At 42.6% G+C, this 19,097-nt stretch overlaps 1 protein-coding gene across 8 annotated transcripts in view; it reads left to right on the top strand.

Moving 5' to 3' along the window:
* Positions 1–19,097, top strand: part of KIAA1217 (KIAA1217 ortholog) — a 979,280-nt gene that overhangs the window by 917,901 nt on the left and 42,282 nt on the right. For all 8 annotated transcript variants that reach the window (XM_075315563.1, XM_075315555.1, XM_075315558.1 and 5 more), the window contains 2 exons: positions 3,451–4,274; positions 18,452–18,556. In XM_075315563.1, the coding sequence (XP_075171678.1) occupies positions 3,451–4,274; positions 18,452–18,556 (929 nt within the window). The remainder of the gene's footprint in view (positions 1–3,450; positions 4,275–18,451; positions 18,557–19,097) is intronic.

The following is a 19,097-nucleotide window of genomic DNA, read 5'->3' as shown; positions in this document are numbered from 1 at the left end:
TCACATAAGCATGGTGGTGGCACACTTCTCCATTCACATAAGGATGGTGGTGGCACACTTCTCCATTAACATAAGGATGGTGGTCGCACATGCTTGGTACCACTGCTCCATTAACATAAGGATGGTGGTCGCACATGCTCAGTATCACTGCTCCATTCACATAAGGATGGTGGTCGCACATGCTCAGTATCACTGCTCCATTCACATAAGGATGGTGGTCACACATGCGCAGCACCACTGTTCAGATAAGTAATCTGGTGAATTTTCCACAACATTGATGCAATCTCTCCTTCCAGGGTGCAGGTGTTAGACTGGCGTGACTCCTGTTCCTCATCTCGCAGGCCATGGTTTGTGATTTGAGCCGAACACATCTTTAAAAAGAAACAAATAAAATTTCCATCCTAATTATAACACATGACTTTTACAAGACGTCAGTTCGGAGAGAGCCGCGCTTGCAGTAAATTTTCCTTGCGGTAGATTCCACATGGCCTGGATTTTTCCTGTGGCATATGATAGTTTGCTGAAGTAATATTATACTAAAAATATTCAAATGATCCCACAGACCATATAATAGTGTTAGATGCAGCGTTCCTTCAGCCAGTACGTTAGTTAAAGGTTTTTTTAGAAATAGAATGATACTAACCAGTATATATACATATATATATATATATATATATATATACAATATGTATATATATATATATATATATATATATATATATATATATATATATATATATATATATTTATTTATTGCATTATCATCAAAGGGGTTATGTGGTTGGTCAGGATTAGAAAAAGATCCTCTCCTTTTCAATAAAACAGCACCACACCTGTCTGTGTCTTCTAATCCTAGACTAGTTTTATAACTTTTTTTTATATATTTGTGTTTCCAATTTTAAAATTAAAGACCTCTGCTTTGATGATTTGAGTTGAAACTGTACAGACCTAGCATGTCTCATTTCTTAGGGTTCACTATGCTGTAATGTATCCAGTGTAAGCAACCAGTGTTCCATGTACATACAAAGCTCTGAAAATACTTGTGAATTAATATGCATGATTAGCCTGGTATTGGCGGTATTTATCCTGCCTAGGAGGCGAAGAGTTAATATTGAAGTGTGATGGCTCAGTACTTGGCAAAACGTTTGTACGTTTTGCCTGTAAAAGTTTAATTGACTTTGTGAAATTGACGTGAGCCATATTCATTTATGGGAGTCACGAGCCATATTTAGCACAGCACTGAGAAAGCGTTGCGAGCCACGTTCAGGTCTGAGAGAAAGTGTTGCAAGCCACATTCAGCTCTCAGATAATGTCATGAGCCAAATCCAGCTCTGAGAGAGCATTGTGAGCCATATTCAGCTCTGATATACTGTCGCAAGCTACATTCAGCTCCCAGAGAATGTCTCAAGCCATATTCAGCTCTGAGAGAGCGTTGCAAGTCACATTCAGCTCTGAGAGATCATCGCGAGCCACATTCAGTTTTGAGAGAGCATCGCGAGCCACATTCAGTTTTGAGAGAGCATCGCGAGCCACATTCAGCTCTAAGAGAGTGTTGCAAGCCATATTCATGTCTGAAAGAGCGTCGCGAGCAAGATTCAGCTCTGAGAGAGCGTTGCGAGCCAGATTCGGCTCTGAGAGAGTGTTGCGAGTCAGATTCAGCTCTGAGAAAGTGTTGCGAGCTAGATTTGTCTCTGAGAGAGCGTTGCGAGCGAGATTCAGCTCTGAGAGAGTGTTGCGAGCTAGATTCGGCTCTGAGAGAGTGTTGCAGGCCAGATTCAGATCTGAGAGCGCGTCATGAGCCACATTCAAAGCCACATTTAGCTCTGAGAGAGCGTCATTAGCCACATTCAGCTTTGATATACTGTCGCAAGCCACATTCAGCTCTCAGAGAACGTCACAAGCCATATTCAGCTCTGAGAGATAATCGCGAACCACATTCAGTTTTGAGAGAGCATCGCAAGCCACATTCAGCTCTAAGAGAGCATTGCAAGCCAGATTCAGCTCTGAGAGAGCGTCGCGAGCCAAATTCAGCTTTGAGAGCGTTGCGAGCCAGATTCAGCTCTGAGAGAGTGTTACGAGCCAGATTCGGCTCTGAGAGAGCATCGCTGGCCAGATTCAGATCTGAGGGCGCTTCATGAGCCACATTCAAAGCCACATTTAGCTCTGAGAGAGAGTTGCAAGCCACATTCAGCTCTCAGAGTTCGTTGCAAGCCATATGCAGTTCTGAGAGAGGATTGCAAGCCACATCCAGCTCTGCGAGAGGATCATGAGCCACATCCAGCCCCTGCCCCTCACAGTAGGGACACCCAGAGCTCCCATTTGCTGGTATAATGACAGCCAAAGCTTTTCCACATCACAATGAGGTGGTATAACAAGATACAGGGGTTCCTACCTTACCCTCATTCAGATCTGCACTTTTGTGTTGGGTTAATAAAAAAGTCACCATCTGGAGAACTGATAGTTATTTACTAGACATGGTGTTAAGGCACCAAGCTTGCAGACTGCTGCGAGCCACACATCATGGACCCGCGAGCCACATGTGGTTGGGCAGCCCGGTTGTAGAGTAATAGATAATCCTACAATTCAGACAGGGTGTGAAGGTCCTCCTCACAAGAGCTTGCAATCTATAAGGAAGTAGGGGAACACATGCTAAAAAGATCTTGCATGTATAGTCCAGTCATCAGTAAAATAAATATTAGGGGTATTCATGGAAAGCTGCATGAGCCGGCCATCAGTCAGTGTCTGTATATGTGCAGATATAAAGTGATACTGAGAGCATGGACTGTGAGGGAACAGAGGAAAGAAATGAGGAAAAACAGAGACGTTAAATTAGTACACTGTACAAAATGGAAATTAATCATATTATCTGGGGTAATGCAATGCAGATAACTGGCGCAGCACAAGAAAAATCTTGAAAATGGGAGTGGGAGGTCCAGATTATAGAGGACATTAATTATAGATAATTAGAAGAACTGAGAGTAGAGGTAGGTTGGTAGACACAGATGTAAGAAGAGATGTTACGCCACTGTGGAGCGCTTTGTGGGTGAGTGTGATGAATTTATATTGTACTCTGGAGTGGCTGGGTAACCATTGTCATAGCTGGCACAGGATTGAGGCATCGGCATAAGGGCTGGACAGAAATATGACCCTGGCTGCTGCATTCAGTATAGATTGGAGAAGTGAGAGTTTAGTGAGAGGCAAACAGATTAGTACAGAATTGCAATAGTCCAGGCAAGAATTGTTGTTGTGATGTAAGCAGCATAACCTTATAACCAATAACCTTACATAATAAACATTCAAACCTTTGGATACACATGCAAAGATTTTATGCAGAACTACTAAAATGATATAATTGGTAAATCAAAGTATAATGTCAATAGCTGCAAAAAAGTGAACAAAAATATTAATCTTTGTGAAATCTTATGAAATTTTCTTTCTTGTTTCCCTCAGATGCAAAGGGATATTGCCTATAACGTTCGAGAAGGCCCAGTAGTCCACCGGCCTGGGTCAGCAACATACCCTTCTCATGGAGGCCCAATATCTCCACCTCCTACCCCTGTGCCACATTCCATGCCGCCTTCTCCATCCAGGATCCCATATGGTGGAGGGCGTCCACCTGTTGGACAGAGTAACACAACGATGCCAAGGGAACGCTTATCCAGTTTGCCTGTTTCAAGGTCTATTTCTCCTAGCCCCAGTGCCATCTTGGAAAGGAGGGACGTGAAACCGGATGAGGATATGGGCAATAAAAATGTCCCGTTAATGCGAAACGACAGCATGTACGCAGATCCTTACATGTATCATGATGGCCGGATGAGCATTGCGTCTTCACATGGTGGGCACCCTCTTGACATGCCGGATCATCTACTTGCTTTCCACAGAGGGGCGATGAGGTCTTCAAGCACTTATTCTAACACTTCTATGCAAGTGGAAATGATGGAACAATCGGTTTATAGGCAGAAGAATAGAAAACACTCGGAAAGTCTTTTGCCAACCCTTGGATCTAAAACGCCTCCAGCCTCACCTCAGAGAGTGACTGATATAAGGATGATGGAGATGCATGGTCATAATGCTCATGGACCTCCTCATGGTATACACAGTGAGAGGTCTTCTCCAATCCGACAGTCCTTTAAAAAAGATCAGGGTCCCGGAGTATTCGTTGAAGCCAAAGTCCGCAACACTGGTGGAATACTTGGTATGGCTGATATAGTCCCATCTTCTACCGATAAGCAAATGTATGCTGGATATGGAGCTCCCAAAGATAACTTTACACGGTAAGGAAGATCGTAACCCTGTAGGACCTTTTATGTTCTGATGAGGACCAACATTTGATGATGAGCATTGTGTGTAATTTTAGAAATTGTATAAGATCTTAATGGAATATTATTTTGATGTCACTATTAGGGATATTTTCCACTTCTTTATCAAAGGCTCTTAGGACATACATATAAATAACACTCAAAAATCAATGACCTAGCAAGGGTTGACCATAAATGAATTGAGTGGTTTTTCACATTTATATATGCATGTACTCTACTTCTAAAGGCTAACCAACTAAACCGCATGAGGAGTGATGATGCTTGTCGATGGCTGGACAATGGACGTTAGCAAAACAATGGAGTGAGAATTTACAAAATTTCAAAAATTTTCACCAATTTTCAAATATTTTTCACCAATATGTTGTATGATTGCAATTCTTTTGTTCAGAACTCTTGTCTCGTTGGATGACTTAGAAACTGGATCATGGCGGGATTACGATCCAAACAATATTATGGTGGATCAAGCATAAAAATGTTAGTTTTTTCATTTTGGAAAACTTTGTAAAGTTCTAACAGGTAGTCTGCCCAGCACTCGCCTGGTTGCCCAGTCTCTGTGTTGTGTGTGTTTGGGTACGTGCCTCAAAGCAGATGTTTTCTCTCATCTGAGTGTATATTACAATATCTTCTGTTTCCAATTTCGTTCGCCGATGCTGCGGTTTTCTTCGGCTTTTTGGCTTAGTTCCCAGAGTTTAAAAATGTGAGGATGAAAATTGCAGATTGATACTTGTAGGGTTGTATTTTTGCTGTGCTATGCAAATACAGAAGAATTACACAGTTTCAATCCAAGACCCTTTAAAATCACTATATTAGTAGTAAATTGGAGAACTGGAGTTGCTCTCATCTGTCGGGTTGTTTATGATGATATTGAGCCATTTCTAAGAGATATTTGCTTAAAGGGGTTGTCTGATTAGAGGATATTGATGACTTACTGGTTATCAATATCAGGCTAGTGGTGGTCGGACACCCAGCGCCCCAATCGATCAGTTGTGATTTGCTCTATTATTGTTCCTAGAGGGATAGTCCCCACCTCTGCTATAGATCAGCTTGGGGTGGGAGGTTCATCGCTATGTAACAATTCTGAATGCTGAGTACCATGGTTATGGGATTATCAATGATCACTTGCACTTTCTGGAAAAAAAGTGATACATTTTCCTGCTGTCACCTAATGAAAAATTATACATTCACAGTTGCTAAAAAAAAAGGTACTGTTTTGGGTGATCTTCCAAAAAAACAAATTCTGATTGTACACCCTGTGTACTCAGGCTAATAGATGAGGATCCTTAAAGGGGTGGTTCAATACTTTGCAACAGTGGCCACATCCCTGTAAAACTGATAGGGAAATACCTTGTTCAGCCAATTCTGCCTCTGAGCGGCGCTATTGCAGACCACTCCTCCCCATCAAGTGACCCCTGGGCTCCATAACCTCTGAGATCCGGTGACGTCAGGTCAACTTTTAGTTGACCCGACATCACCGAGGCCGGCCCCAGCCTCCCTGAGTGACTGAGCTGTGGGCGGAGTTTCACCGCTTATCGCAGTCCAGCGTCACAGCGCAGCATGTTGCGCGCTCACCTTCACTGCAGAGCGCCACATGCAGGAGCAATGCTGGGCTGTGACTAGCAGTGAAACTCCGGCCAAAGTCACTCTGGGAGGCTGGGTCCATCCTTGTTGATGTCGGGTCAACTGGAAGTTAACGTGACATCACAGGATCTCCGAGGTCACAGAGCCCCGGGGCTCACTTCATGGGGATGAGCGGACCGAGATAGCGCCACTTATAGGCAGAATTGGCTGAACAAGGTATTTAGGAAAAGCCTTCTCTATCAGTTTTACAGGAATGTGACCACTATCTAGAGTAGTGAACCACCCCTTTAATTATGAACATCTCACTTTTAAAGGACTACAAAAACATGGATACGTTTTTTTCCATAAACAGTGCCACAACTGTCTTTGGGTTGAATCCGGTTTTGCAGATTAGTTTATTTAAAGTTATTGCACTTGAGCTGCAATACCTTAAATAACCTGGGTGTAATATTGACTGCAGGGCAGAATAAAACGTTTTGGATTTTTTCTTGTTTGTTTTTAATTTCACCTTAGCAATCAAAGTATTTGGCACCCAATGAGTTAATTTTCATTAAGTCGAAGTGGGTGTGACCAGATAGTTTTCACTGAGGGCGTGTACTTCTTTGCACTGTATGATGCTGACCAATAAGGAGGGAGCAACACTCAAAGGAAAGACGATCACGCCCCACCATAGGTCAGAGCAGCTTTTTCAGTATGCGAGATGTAAGAATACAGCTCTGATCTCCTGGTCTATCCTCCTACATGAGTCAGTGTGGGGGGATGGGCAGCACAGCTGAGTTTAGCTTTGCCACATTACAAACCAGATCTCCTCGTTTCATAGCAGGAGATTAGGTCTCTCTGTCATACATCTCACATATAGAGAAATTTGCGCTGAGTTATGGTGGGGCGTGTCCTTCATTGCTTTGAGTGTTGCTGCCTGCTTATGATTGATCAACATCATACAGGGTGAAGAAGATCACGCCCCCACCATAGGTCAGAGCAGCTTTTTCAGTATGGGAGATGTAAGAATACAGCCCTGGTCGATCCTCCTGCGTGAGTCAGTATGGGGGCATGGGCAGCACAGCTGAGTTTAGCTGTATCACATTACAAACCTTTTTACCCGCTCTGCTCATTTCATAGCAGATCAGGTCAGTCTGTCATGTATCTCACATTCAGAGAAATCTGTGCTTAGCAATGGTGGGGGCGTGGCCTTTGCTTTGAGTATTGCTTCCTGCTTATGATTGGTCAACCTCATACAGGGCGAAGAAGTACACACCCCCAGTGAAAACTATCCGATAACACCCACTTAACTCATTGGGTGCCAAATACTTTTATTGCTAGTATTTCTGCAAGGAAGAAGTGAAATAAAAACAAGAAAATAAAACTCTTTGTTTCGCTCTGCAGCCACAATTTCATGCTATGACCATGAAAAATTTGGTGAAAGGTCCTCTTTAAAAGTTCACTATATATAATATAGATATCAGAAAAAAATATATAATAAAGACATGTTAAAAGAATTGATCCTCCCTGCATCCATCTCCCTCGGGTCCCATTGTGGAATCAACTGATCCCTCCTGGTCTGTGCTTCCTATTCCTGTGATCGTTTCCAGCCATTTACCGTACGTTGCGTCGATAATGGGACCAGTGAGGAAAAAGTGAGCCCAGAATGGGGAGTTACGGGAGAGCAAAGAAGGTGAGTATTATTTCTTTTATTATTTTAGAGCAGACAGAAGAATAGAAAAAAAATATATGGAACACCCCTTTAAATCCATCCATCATTTTTTTTTACCCCTATATTTTGCATTATTTTGAATATTTTCATCTGGTTGAGCTAATAATGCCAGTAATTAAAGTATAGGTTTATGACTTATTTATATGTTCATATCGGCTCTTGTAGAACTGTTTTCCCTTTTTTAATGTAGCTATAAAATATTTTATTAAAGAAGAGTTTCATTATAAGCTTGGCTGCCAACTGGCGCCTGAGTGCTGCTCGGCTATTATATTCACAAGTTGGAGAGTTTTACGGCGTTACATGGATATAATGGTTTTATTATGTGTGTTTCCAAAGGTAAAATGTAGCAGCAGGTTTTGTTTATATTGGATCTGACTGTGGAGTAACCGCCATTCATAGTTAAATATTACTGTATGTAATGGATATAATGAGTTAATGTTTAAAAGTCCTGATCGATGGATTATTGATCCTAATACCAAGGTTCTTAATATTCTACTTGGGATTCTCCACTTAAAACACCTCCCTGCTTGTGAGACAGATCCTCAAGGGTGTAACCTGTTGTGGGAGGAGCTCCTGGTGGGACCTCCGCTGAGGAGCCTAAAGACCTCTCTATAGTAAAAGGATTACGGTACTATTAATAGTATTAATTATTGGGTTCCGTTATTGATTTAGATTATTATTATTATTATTTATTATTATAGCGCCATCAATTCCGTGGCACTTTGCATGTGAAAGGGGTATACTGTACATAATAGGGACAAGTACAATTGTCATAAACAATACAAGGCACAGACAGGTACAGGAGGATAGAGGTCCCTGCCCGCGAGGGCTCACAGTCTACAAAGGATAGGTGAGGATACAGTAGGTTAGGGTAGAACTGCTTGTGCGGCGCTATAGAGAACTGAGGGTTACGGCAGGTTGTAGGCTTGTCGGAAGAGGTGGGTCTTCAGGTTCCTTTTGAAGCTTGTCAAGGTAGGCGAGAGTCTGATGTGTTGAGGCAGAACATTCCAGAGTATGGGGGAGGCACGGGAGAAATCTTGGATGCGATGGTGGGAAGAAGAGATGAGAGGGGAGTAGAGAAGGAGATCTTGTGAGGATTGAAGGTTACGTGCAGATAAGTACCGGGAGACCAGGTCACAGATGTAGGGAGGAGACAGGTTGTGGATGGCTTTGTAGGTCATGGTTAGGGTTTTGAACTGGAGGTGTTGGGCAATGGGAAGCCAGTGAAGGGATTGGCAGAGAGGAGAGGTCGGGGAGTAGCGGGGGGAGAGGTGGATTAGCCGGGCAGCATAGTTTAGAATAGATTGTAGGGGTGTGAGACTGTTAGAAGGGAGGCCGCAGAGCAGGAGGTTGCAATAATCCAGGCGGGAGATAATAAGGGCATGTATTAGAGTTTTTGCAGCTTCTTGGGAAAGGAATGTACGGATCCGGGAAATATTTTTGAGTTGGAGGCGGCAGGAGGTGAAGAGGGCTTGGATGTGTGGCTTGAAAGAGAGATCAGAGTCTAGGAATACTCCCAGGCAGCGAGCGCGTGGCATTCACATTACACTACTTGTATCCCCTTCATTACCCCTATATGTCCTAACATAAAAAGAGATTTCTTGAAGTTTAAAGATTATGAGCAGCTTTGCGAACAATTTAAAAAAATGCATATATTTTGGCTAATACAGGTTCTTCCTAAACTATTTTTTTTCCCTTTCTTCTCTCTTCTCAGCTGATTTATGGCCACGTTCATTAATCAGCACAGAGCAGTTCAGAACAAAACAAATAAAAAATGAGCTCACTGACTGATTCTCAGATAATTCATTCTTCAATGAGCAATAGACAATGCAAAACTGAGGCTCTAGAAGGCAACATTTTTAACAGAGCAGTTCAGAACAAACCAGATAAAAAAAATGAGCTCGCTGACTGATTCTCAGATAACTCATTCTTCAATGAATATAACAAAGAAGGACAGAATACAGGACCATTGCCAGCTATTATAGGACTAAACCCAATTCAAAGTCATGTCACCAAACAAAAAAGAAAAAAATGGGAATCATAGTCCGAATTTATAGAGGAATAATAAGTCATAGACTAATTACTTGCAAAAATATGAAAGCTTTTTATTACAAAATTACTTTACAGCAAGAATTAGATAATATCAAATAATTTATATATGCATAACACAACAGATTTTACAAAAAGGAAATTTTACAAATTAAGAAATTGCCTGTTAAAGGGAATCTGTCACCAGGTTTTCGCTGCCTAATCTGAGAGCAGCATTATGCAGGGGCAGACACCCTGATTCCAGTGATGTGTCACTTACTGGGCTGCTTAGTGTAGTTTTGATGAAATCACTGTTTAATCAGCAGGAGATTATCATTACAGGACTACTTGGCGTGCTAGAAGTAGTCCAGCATATTCAAAGCAAAAACCTGGTGACAAATTCCCTTTTTAAGGCAGATCTGTCAAATGAATATATTGCCTTATGTAAGGGCAACATATTACAGCTACAGATCCATATTCTAAGTAGCCAAAATTACATGTTGTGATGTTTTGGTGCTATGCCACAGGACACATAATTTAGGAGTCTGATGTATTCATGAGAATCAGTTCCCCCCGCCCCTCGTCTGTGGATCCCGACCATAATGTGTGCTGGTAGTGAAGCCCGACACTCAATAACCTCAATAATACGATGTCTCAGATTCGGCAGAAGTCCCCATCCTTCCCAGAACGTGTTCTGTGTCAATTATAGGCAATAAAATATTCCCCACGTTATATAATCACTATAAATAATAGACCAGACAGCTGATTATGACGTTTGGTTATATTTATGCTGTAACATTCTGGATTCCAGCGCCGAGAGCTGCTTATTAGTGTGAGACAATCTCCAGTGCATGCATTAGTTGAGACCCAAACCACAGACCGGAGTCGGTGATTATGGGATTTTTTTCCTTGAGCCGGGCTCTTAGTCTTCACCACAAGTGCTATGATCAATAGTCGTGGAATGATCATTTTTTTTTAATTATATGTAAAGCAATGTTTAATGGAAATATTTATGTAAAATATTAATATTTTTATTTTAAAATGGAAAAAAAAAAGTCACATCTGCATCGCAGTGCTGAAGGTGAGGCTACGGCGGGCTGAAGGACTGACTGGTTTCTGTCCCCTCTGAAATCTGTCTCATTGTGTTTTTGTATCAACAGTCCTGTGAACTCTCAGGGCCAGTGTCAGCCCCCGGGCAAGTGATAGAGCCTGTTGTGTCCAGGGGCCCTCTGCTTGTATGTGTTGTACAGCAGGCACCCAAGTCTAACTGCGGCTATTGGTGATTACGGCTCAACCCCTTGGATGCTACAGTCCTTTGTGACAGTAGCATTTAAGAGGTTGGAATCAAGGTGCTAATGGATATGGCATGGGTGTAGGGTGTGTACTGAAGATGAAGGAATTGCCATGTTCGTACACCTGTGAACAGTGAACATTGTATGTGTCCATGTGTTTTCATCCATGTGCTATTGTCCATGTGGTTTCATTCATGTGTCCATGTGATTTCACCCATGTGCCATTGTCCATGTGGTTTCACAAATGTGTCCATGTGGTTTCACCCATGTGTCCATGTGGTTTCAACCATGTGTCCATGTAGTTTCACCAATGTGTCCTTGTCCATGTGGTTTCACCCATGTGTCCATGTGGTTTCAACCATGTGGTTTCACCCATGTGTCCATGTGGTTTCACCCATGTGCCATTGTCCATGTGGTTGAATCCTTGGGTCCATGTGGCTTTACCCATGTGCCATTGTCCATGTGGTTTCACCCATGTGTCCATGTGGTTTCACCCATGTGTCATTGTCCATGAGGTTGAATCCTTGGGTCCATGTGGTTTCACCCATGTGCCATTGTCCATATGGTTTCATCCATGTGTCCATGTGGTTTCCCCCATGTGTTCTTGTCCATGTGCTTTCACCCATGTGTCCATGTGGTTTCAACCATGTGGTTTCACCCATGTGTCCATGTGGTTTCAACCATGTGTCCAGGTGGTTTCACCCATGTGCCATTGTCCATATGGTTGCATCCTTGGGTCCATGTGGTTTCACCCATGTGCCATTGTCCATGTGGTTTCACCTATGTGTCCATGTGGTTTCACCCATGTGTCATTGTCCATGAGGTTGAATCTTTGGGTCCATGTGGTTTCACCCATGTTACATTGTCCATATGGTTTCATCCATGTGTCCATGTGGTTTCACCCATGTGTCCATGTGGTTCCATTGTCCATGTAGTTTCACCCATGTGCAATTGTCCATGTGGTTGCATCCTTGTGTCCATGTGGTTTCATCCATATGTCCCCTTTGTAGTATCCTATTTCTAATATTTCTGTTCTGTATTTATGCTTATTTATGCGTGTAGTGTATACATGGCAAGAATATTACGTGTTAATACATGTGTATCTATGTTTAAATATATTCTGATACTAAGTATATTATTATTTTATATTTATACTTTCTATGGCACTGTTATTTAAATGCAGCGCCTATTATGCTCAGTATTACGATTCTATTGAGGACTATATGGCAATATTGTTTGGATACTATAGGGCTATATTTTCAAGGTCTAAATTTATGGCTAAATTGTTTAGGCAATATACGTTTTATTTGGGGGGGTTTTGTTGTTTTTTTTTTACTTTGTCGGAATTTTTAGTACAGGATGAAACAAGTATTTGCCCTCATTAATTGATTATCTAACTGCATAAAGTAATTATGGAGGAATCTATTTTGGTATGAAGAGTAGTTTTATTTGGTTCCAGTATGTACTGTATGGCGGTATTAATTGTTACACTATAATTGCTCTGTTTTCTTTCATACTGTCTAAAAATAGACAGTAATTTCAGAAGGAATTTTATTTTGATATGTAGATTGATCTATTTGGTACCAATTTGTATTGTATAGCGGTATTAATGTATTCCAATATGGTTGTGTTATTTGATCTCAATTATTTAATTGATTTAAAAATTTATGGTGAAATTATTTAGGCATCATAATACCAAATGGTAGTGTCATTTGGCTGTGTTATTTGAGCATTGTATGACACTGTTATTTTGGCACAGTATGGTATAGTTATATGGTTTCAGTTAAACAATGTTATATTCTATGGCGGTAGTATTTAGGTGCTATATTTTGGTATTGAATGGCAGTATTATTTGGTATTGTTAGTTGAGCACTGCTAGGTTGACACATTATTATATAGTTATATGTTTTCAGTAGTGATGAGCGGCACTACCATGCTCGGGTGCTCTGTACTCGTAACTAGTGATGAGCGGGCACTACCATGCTCAGGTGCTCTGTACTCATAACTAGTGATGAGTGAGCACTACCATGCTCAGGTGCTCTGTACTCGTAACTAGTGATGAGAGGGCACTACCATGCTCAGGTTCTCTGTACTCGTAACTAGTGATGAGCGGGCACTACCATGCTCAGGTTCTCTGTACTCGTAACTAGTGATGAGCGGGCACTACCATGCTCAGGTGCTCGGTACTTGTAACTAGTGATGAGCGGGCACTACCATGCTCAGGTTCTCTGTACTCGTAACTAGTGATGAGCGGGCACTACCATGCTCAGGTGCTCGGTACTTGTAACTAGTGATGAGCGGGCACTACCATGCTCGGGTGCTCAGTACTCATAACTAGTGCTGAGCGGGCACTACCATGCTCGGGTGCTCTGTACTCGTAACTAGTGATGAGCGGGCACTACCATGCTCAGGTGCTCAGTACTCATAACTAGTGCTGAGCGGGCACAACTATGCTCAGGTGCTCAGTACTCGTAACTAGTGATGAGCGGGCACTACCATGCTCAGGTGCTCAGTACTCGTAACTAGTGATGAGTGGGCACTACCATGCTCAGGTGCTCAGTACTCGTAACTAGTGATGAGTGAGCACTACCATGCTCGGGTGCTCAGTACTCGTAACTAGTGATGAGCGGGCACTGCCATGCTCAGGTGCTCAGTACTGGTAACTAGTGATGAGAGGACACTACCATGCTCGGGTGGTCGGTACTCGTAACTAGTGATGAGCGGGCACTACCATGCTCGGGTGGTCGGTACTCGTAACTAGTGATGAGCGGGCACTACCATGCTCGGGTGGTCGGTACTCGTAACTAGTGATGAGCGGGCACTACCATGCTCGGGTGGTCGGTACTCGTAACTAGTGATGAGCAGGCACTACCATGCTCGGGTGGTCGGTACTCGTAACTAGTGAGGATCGAGCACTACCATGCTTGATTGCTCGGTACTTGTAACTAGCAGTTGCACGCTTGGATGGGTGGGACTCAAGCACCCAAGTATAATGGAAATCAATGGGGAACTTGAACATTTTTCCGGAAGATCTTCATTGAAGTCCTTTATACTCGGGTACTCAAGTCGTGCCCATCCAAGTGTCCAACTGCTCGTTACGAGTACCGAGAACCCGAGGATGGTACAGTCAGTCTTATTCTGTGGCACTAGGAATTAGGTGCTTTATTATTTTGGTGCTGAATGGCATTATTATTTGACAATGTTATGTCAGCACTATATAACAGTATTATTTTTGCATAGTACCGTGATACTGCTGCTCTTCTTCTGTATGACCGGAGCGCATCCTGCGCTTCCCCGCCCACAAAGCACTTCCCTAGCACACTGGCACTGGCCAGCGTGAGGACCGATGGGATACGCACCCAGTATTTCCATTGCGTGCATGTCCTTGCTGCATACGTGGGGGTCTTAAGGGCCGGCAGCCAGCAAGACACGGCTGCCTCCTGAGCACTGCGGTCCCCGGGAATCTGCCCCAGGGGCTGCTGAAAAGATCATTGCTGGCCGCATACGACCCGTGGGCTGAAGTTCCCCATCACTGCCTTACTCTATTGCGGTAGTATTATCTTGCTACTCTGTGACGGTGCCGTTCCCGCTCCCGGTGAAGCTCGTTTCTCGGCTTTATCGCTATTGGCTAGTTGAATTTCCGAGATTAATTTTACTTTCTGTCCACTTTCTGGGGGTTTAAAATGTAGTAGAAAACAGAAGTAAATGGTGTAATACTTTCCACATGACTAGAAAGCAGACAAATGAATGACAGTATGTAGAAAAATGTTATTATCTTTGCTGTCATTCAGCAACCTATAAACATAGGTGTCTGTTCCGGAATGGCTGGAGACGTCGCATCTCTCCTGTAATCTCCGGTGTTCACCATACGGTGATAATAACACCCTGAACTTCTCTGCTCCTGATGGAATAAAATATGAGGAATTTTACATCACTTTCCTTTCATCTTCTCTCACCGCATCTTCAAATAATAGAATTTCACGACAGGAAAAAACAGATAGTTTTCACATTTCTGCCCCAATTCCGAGCCGGTTCCTTCAGAAATGATATATGTCTGTGGTTTACCAGAGAAAGCCAAGATCATCCTTGAAAAGTCATAATTTACTTAAAACTCAGAATTGTTTCCAGATTGCTCAATCCAGAAATAGACCGGGAATCACGCTGTGCAGCCGAGAAGACATCTATCTCCTTCTACAGCCCGACTTTACGACAGTCTCAAGAAGGAAATGTCATCTCTTCATTGGGAAGTTTTAATCTAAATTAAATTTAGTTTTTCACAAATTTTACATAGTTGAGGTTTAATCCAAAGCGTGGTCAATGTTTGCCATAAAGAATGCATACATTTGGAGGTGGGATAGTGGATTTCTCTAAGGAGACCTTACCATTGTCCACAAGTGAATCTAGACTTGTAGGACACCTTTGAGGCTGTCTCAGATTTTCTCAGAAATATCTCCATTTTGTTCTGTTTTTTCCACTTATCACCTTTCGTGAGCTTCGATACCAGGGAAGGATCATGGACAAGAGTGGTGCTCTTTGTGGAGGGAGGGGAAAATCTATAACTCTGGACAAAACTTTTTTTTTAAAAGAGCTGATATGTCAAACAGGTTGACTATCTACCAAGTGGAGAATAAATTTCAGTTGTCAGGTGCTTGTGAAGGAAGGCACAGATGCCGAGCCGTACGGGTGCCTCGCTCCTTCACCAAGGAGACTCCGTGTACGGGTGTGACTTTGGGTGGGGTGCACGACACTTACTGGTTTCTTCAGGCTGGTGTCCATCACTCTGCTGCCGGTCCTTGACGTAGATGAAATAGTAACCCATGCAACACCAAAGTTCACTTGGCAACCAAACTTGTTCAGTTTAGACAGACATAACCTCACTCCTCACTGTTCTGACTCTACTGTTTCTGGGGTACTCTTTCTTGACCTGTACCCCGCTATCTTGGAACTCATCCTCACTCTGCCGGATCTGTGTCTCCGTTACCCCCTCTTCCTCACACCTTTGTCCGCTTATGGGCCCCAACGGCTCTGTAGTCACTTGACTCTTTAAGCCCTCCGGGGTGAGCCGTAGGCCCCAGCCCTCTCGAGGTTACCTCATAGGTCCCTGACACCGTGACCATGTTTCTCTTACTCAAACCCTATCGAACACTGGCATCCCATGTGGCCCACACTACTAGCCAACCCACTTGCTTCCTGTCCCTCCTCCTCTACCTCAATTTAACCTTGTCCTATCGGATACCTAACCATTGCTCCAGCCCGACTGCTAGGTGGCACCTCCTGGTAAACTGCCCTGGTTCTGCTACATCGAGAACCTACACTCCGCTAGCAGCATTTATATATTAACATCCACTTATAACAATCAACACCATATAATATGTTTAGTATATTAGACAACATATAGCATAAAATAGTGACCACCTTTACACTTCAACGTCGTAGTTTTGGTTTATGGCATTCCAACTCCCCCTAAAATACATATACCGTACATAACTTTCTCATTAATATCCCAACTGTTGTGATCTAAGACATCCTTACACCAAAGATGAAGTGTGTCTGCTAACTTGATGACATCTGGAGGTCCCAGTGATCTAGGACCCCCAATGGTCCCGAGAATGGGGCTCTAAAATGCCTCATTTTAATGGAACGATGATTGCGCATGCATACTACTGCTCCTTCATTGTCTGAGTCTGCTGAATAATCCACTTAGATAACTTTTCACTGGATTTTGTCATTAAAACTGATTACCTCCTCCAATTCTCGCTTCTCCATGGATTCTAGAACAGTTTTTCTTTTTCTTCTGTGACCCTCCATTCCAAAATTATGGCCCTTGGTGATATTGGTGCAATTTTTCTCTTTCACCAACTGGGCGTAAACCACAGAACTTCCCTGTGGGCATGGCTTTGTTTTGATTGGTCAGCATCAGCCAAAGAAGTTCTGTGGTGCACGCCCAGTTGGCCAAAAGGAAAACTTTTACCAGTATTACCGGGAGGCATAACTTTGGAACGGAGTGGCACAGAAGAAAAAGAAAAACTGTTCCAGAATCAGCGGAACAGCGACAATTGGAGGAAATATTTTGTTTAATTAAAAGAAAAAAATAATAAATGAAAAGTCTAGTAGGCACCAGAGCTTCCTAGTCTTCAGATTTAAAATTGGTTCAGATAGGGAAGGATGAATTAATTACATGTCATTATATATTCAATGCCTTTTCTCATTGAAGCTCGTAATTCTCTGTCTATATGGATTTGAGCCATCAAAATGGTACTTGACAATTTTTTAACAAGGGTATTTTTACATAAGCCTCCCACAGTGCACTGGCATAAAGTCTCCCTATGTGCAGACAGTATTGTAGACAGAATTTTTGGGGGGGCATTTTTTTATTCGGTGGGCTTAGGCCTTTTTTTGTCTACTGTTTTAGCTAATCGGAGAGCGGAGAAGGCCTTTGTGGTTAAGGCCAAAGCTCTGCTGCGATTTAACGTGTGTAATATTTTCACCTAACTGAGTGATTCAGGATCTGTGATTGTATTAGGTAAGTGAGGGAAACTTCAAATATGGTTTTTTGAGTGTGAAATGCAGGGGGATCACGTTCTTAGTCGAGCCAAGTGGGTGGGTGTTTTGTGGGATAGCTGCAACACAACCAAGATGGCTCTCCAGCCACCAGTAATATCGTGTACAGACACGTCATTAGTGATATACCGTATTTGTAGTGAGTATCTCTGCAGTGATTCTTGTGAATTAAGGATAGGATTATATTATCTGCATCCATAATTTTGAGATGGTTACCAGAGGACGCAGTCATATTTCATTTCCCTCCATCCTATTGTTGGGTTTCTATTTTGAAAAAAAAATTAAATCTGTTTTTTAATGTTTGAGTATATTTGTACTTGACAGTTAGGCTGTAATTTGTGACCACTAGGGATGAGCGGGCACTACCATGCTCGGATGGTCGGAACTCGTAACGAGCAGTTGGATGCTTGGATGGGTAGAACTCAAGTACCCAAGTATAATGGAAGTTTATGGGGAACTCGAGTATTTTTCTTGAAGACCTTCCATTATACTTGGTACACGAGTCGAGCCCGTCCAAGCATCCAACTGCTTGTTATGAGTACCGAGAACTCGAGCTAGGTAGTGCCCGCTCATCACTAGAGACAACCATTTGGAGTTTGCTCCTTATACAACTTTTTTCACTTATCCACGTGATAGAGGATAAATGTGTGATCTGTGACAATCCAAACGCTGGGACCACCACTGGTCACGAGCAAAGTCTCCTGTGTGATGGAGCAGTAGTGAGCATGTGCAACCACCGACAGTGAATGGATCAGTGGATGCACATGCTCACTACTGTTCCATTTACACAAGAAATTTGGGACCGCTGTTACTGTTGGGGATCCCAACATCTCTATTCCCTTCAATCACCTATATTAAAATTATTTATGGGACCACCCCTTTAATATCTAAATAATTCTCAGTTTATTTTTATATAATTTTTTTGATTACATGGCAGATTTTGGTCTTCCCTTGTTTTGCAGAGAGAGGATGCATGCCATGGAGAAACAGATTGCTAGTCTTACTGGCCTGGTTCAGAATGCACTTTTAAAAGGGCCCAGCCCAAGCAGCAATAAGGATGCACCTGGGTAAATATGTGAACGATATTTTCATTTCCATTTAGCCAAAACCCAGAGAGGAATTTACAATGTTGGCTGTATTATAAAGGGGTATGGTCAAAAAGGCTTGGAAATTGCAAAGAGTAGCTGCAATGTAATCTCTACACCTGTGAAGACTGGATATTTATGAATAATTTGACTTTTGCCAATGGGGGTGTGTCCCTGTGAACTCTCACCCTGTCCAATCAGTGCTGACTATGTAAAGACACGCCCCTTTGGAAGAGGAATGTTGTGACAGTTGATGATTTATTCATATTCAATTATTTAGGAATAAAGGAAGAACAGCACAACACCAAGATTCCGGAATTGTTACATTATGCAAATTGCTAGTGTTTACTGAAATGGACAAATAAGGCGTGGTGACAGGTCCTCCTTCAAGGAGAGTTGTTAACAAGTTTGTAATTTCTCATAGTTTTCCTAAAATAACACTTTATTAGGTGCAGCATAAGCCGAGTCTGGAGTCCTCCTCACCAGGAGAGCAGCCTATGTACGCCTCGATATTCATAAGCTG

This window comes from Anomaloglossus baeobatrachus, chromosome 6 (assembly GCF_048569485.1).
Source record: "Anomaloglossus baeobatrachus isolate aAnoBae1 chromosome 6, aAnoBae1.hap1, whole genome shotgun sequence".
NCBI lineage: Eukaryota > Metazoa > Chordata > Amphibia > Anura > Aromobatidae > Anomaloglossus > Anomaloglossus baeobatrachus.
This window is presented reverse-complemented; position numbering and strand designations above follow the sequence as displayed.